Source organism: Halyomorpha halys, unplaced genomic scaffold, assembly GCF_000696795.3.
Source record: "Halyomorpha halys isolate HHAL.00 unplaced genomic scaffold, Hhal_1.1 Scaffold1575.1, whole genome shotgun sequence".
Lineage (NCBI taxonomy): Eukaryota > Metazoa > Arthropoda > Insecta > Hemiptera > Pentatomidae > Halyomorpha > Halyomorpha halys.
The window spans coordinates 27,388-30,778 of NW_027112800.1; the positions used below are offsets into that span (position 1 = coordinate 27,388).

The window sequence follows — 3,391 nt, forward strand, 5'->3', positions numbered from 1 at the left end:
GTGTACGAGTGATGGTCGTAGTATTACTTTGTAGATGAGTAATTTGAGTCTGAGTGACAGCCCTGGTGCGTAGATGAGGTGTGCAAGTTGGTATGATGTTGATTTGACGATTTGTATTCTGTTCTGTATGTGTGCAGTGAAAGATAGATGTGTTTCTAGTTTAATGCCTAGGTGCTCTGTTGGGAGTTTTCTTGTATGAGAAGGTGATGGCGTCTGTTTTTTGTGGATTGATGTGAATGTTTATGTCTCGTAGTTCGTTAGCGATGAGTTGGGCTGCTGCGGCGGCCTGGTCCATGGCTTGTCTGCATTCATACTCGCTGAGTATTTGGCAATGTCATCAGCATATGCAGATATTTGAGCATCGTCAAATTTAGTGCCGACTATGTGGACAGTATATATATTGAATAAAACTGGCGCAAGGACCGAACCCTGGGGGACGCCACAAGTGACGGGATGTTTCTTCTTGTCATCTCCCACATGAACTACCACCGCAGTAGCAAAGTTTGGTCACGTGACAGGTGAATTACGACCAATAAGGGTTAAATATTATTTAAAGAGATTTAAACCTGCTATTTACTGATAAAATGCGTCTAAATGAAAATGAATACATAACAATGCGTCAACTACTTTTCTTTTTTTGCGTCGTTATTTTCAGAGGAGTTAAAGTGAGTGTTTTATTTAGCTTAGGGAGAGTGTATATTTCAGTTTTCTTTTTTATTTTATTTCTTGTATATAAGTTTGTCTTTCTTTTTTGTGTTGTTATCTTTTTGAGTTCATAAACTGGTTGGGTTCATAAACTAGTATGCATATAAAAAGAATTACATAGAATAAATTCAGCATCATTCTAGTAAGCATGAGTATATATTCTGTTCCTTTCTTTTTTTTTTTGTTTTAAATACACTTAAGTTATATTTGAATCTATATTAATAGCGATATGTAAGTTTGTTATAATATCGATATATGAAGTTGTTCTAATATCTATATTGGAATCAATATTAATATCGATATTGAAGAAGTCTGTTAGAGCTGACTACTATTAGTATCATAGTTATACAAAATTGTGCCAGTAACTACTTTAAGATCCTAAAAGATTTTTTAATAATTCTTAATAATCATCACACTTAATCACGAATTTTTAAAATTTAACTATTCCCCCACCACATCAAATTTATTTTAAAGGATGCATTTATTATTTTATATTCATATCATTTTTAAGGTGGTTAATATTATAAATATTTTTGTATCCCTATGGCCAAGAAAAACGTCTCATGTTATTCCTATAAAATTTAGACAGAAACAGGATTTGTAAACACTTATAAAATATAGAATTAAAGATCCAACGATAATATGAAGAAATATTATTATTCAGATTATTAAAGATGTACCATACTGAATAGATGTTCTCGATTGAAAAATAAAGAAAATTATTCGATATTGGATTTTATTAATTGTAAACATAAATATTTAGTAAAATATAAAATTCAGTGTTTCTTCTTGGAAGGCCTCCTTCGTGTAGGAGTACTCTCGAGGACCATTCCGATGCATCCTACTAAGACATTCTCTTTGTAGACCTGATTTATCAGCTTGTACTTGCCGTACTCCCACATGGGAACATTGAATTCAGCAAAAGATATGTTGTAAGCGTTTACTTCATAAGTTCCCTGAAAGAAAATAAAATAAATAAATGTTAACTGTTGCCATAGACAGAGCAGAGTTATTGGAAATAAAATGTAAATATTGTGAAAATATATAAGTTACGGTCTGAGTCAGCTGTTACTTCGATGTTAGCTGACTTAGGAGATCAGTTAAAAAAAAGAGAGATGTAACGAACCCAATAAAGCCAGTATTTTACAACAGTCCAAGCGTACCAAACCTTATTCCTTCTTCTCTTTTTTAACATTTTGCTTTCGCAAATAGTTAAGTGATGCCGAATCCCGGGAGCTTTAGATACCGGAGTAATTATGTATATTGGCTGATAGTCCCTGGCAAACGACTGATAGACGATATTTAGCTGGTTTTGATTTTACCTTGTCGGATAACCGCCCGATGATCTATGAAGTACACGGGAGCAAATCTGAACCGACGTCGGAGAAGTTCAACTACCAGGAAGCCGGTTCAATTTTTTTTTTTTTTTCCGAACCCTCAAAAACAAAAGTAATTCGTGTTGGGTCTTACCTTTTACTACCTTTGGTATTTTAAGGTTACCTGTAATGTTTAATGTTATATATGAGCTATTTTAAGTCCGGAGGTGAGAGGCCTCCTCGTGTTGTATCGCATATAAGATCAAAAAAACATTAATTAATAAAGACCATAGATAAAGGTGAAATAATAAGAAAAACAGAAGTCGAAAAGAAGTGTGGGGGAGGGGGTGCATCAGAAGATGGAGTTATGAGGTGATGTTAATAGGGTATTTGGAACCTTTCCTGCCCTGCCACCTCGCAGGAAGGGGGGATGGAGTGATAGACTGGAATACTGGATTGAAGGAGGCAGGGAGACTGTCAAAGAATTCTAACTGTAGTTCGTTATGAATGTGTGTCATGTTACGTCTTTCCAGAGATGTCCCTCGACATATCTTCTGTAGTGTACTGTACCGGTATTGTTCCAGTGATTTCAGGGCTGTTGGGTAGAGATAGTGTAGTAGTGGTGCGTCGTGTAGGAGTGATGGTCGTAGTATTACTTTGTAGATGAGTAATTTGAGTCTGAGTGACAGCGCTGGTGAAGCCGGTTCAAAGATGAGGTTTGCCGTAGGCTAGAAAATGTAACATTGCTCTCTGTGGAGGAAGTAGACAACTACATCGACCACTTCGCGACAGCCATAATGGAGTCTGCGCGCCAAGTTATCCTCACCTCTCACCCAAGACCGCCCCACCTCCAGAAACCACCACCCATCATGGCACTTATAGCCAGCAGGCGGTACCTGAAAAACCGACACTACCGACCCAAAGACCCAGTAATGAAGGCCCTCAACACGATCACCACCCAGATCAAATATCTCCTACGTCAGTAGAAGACCGCGCTATGACATGGTCGCCTGAGAGCTACGCATGGCAACTACCGGAAATTTTGGAAACTCACCAAGGCAGCAACCAAAAAGACCTCGGCCGTTCGCCTGCATGACAGAGACCGCCTCATGTCCTCCGCTGAGACTATCAGCCAATATACATCTCTAAAGCTCCCGGGATTCGGCACCACTTAACTATCTGCGAAAGCAAAATGTTAAAAGAGAGAAGAAGGAATAAGATCTGGTACGCTTGGAATGTTGTAAAATACTGGCTTTGTTGGGTTCGGTACATCTCTTTATATACATTTGATGAGCTAATCCCCTCAGTCAGCTGACATCGAAGTAAAAGCTGACTCAGGCCGTAACTTATAAGTTAAGTATCGGCGAAAG

The 3,391-nt window shown here is 37.9% G+C and overlaps 1 protein-coding gene across 1 annotated transcript in view; it reads right to left on the minus strand.

The window, feature by feature from the left end:
- Positions 1-1,481: 1,481 nt before the first annotated feature.
- Positions 1,482-3,391, minus strand: part of LOC106690092 (uncharacterized) — a 12,308-nt gene continuing 10,398 nt past the window's right edge. The window contains exon 4 of the mRNA XM_067050554.1: positions 1,482-1,661. Coding sequence (XP_066906655.1) covers positions 1,482-1,661 — 180 coding nt within the window. The remainder of the gene's footprint in view (positions 1,662-3,391) is intronic.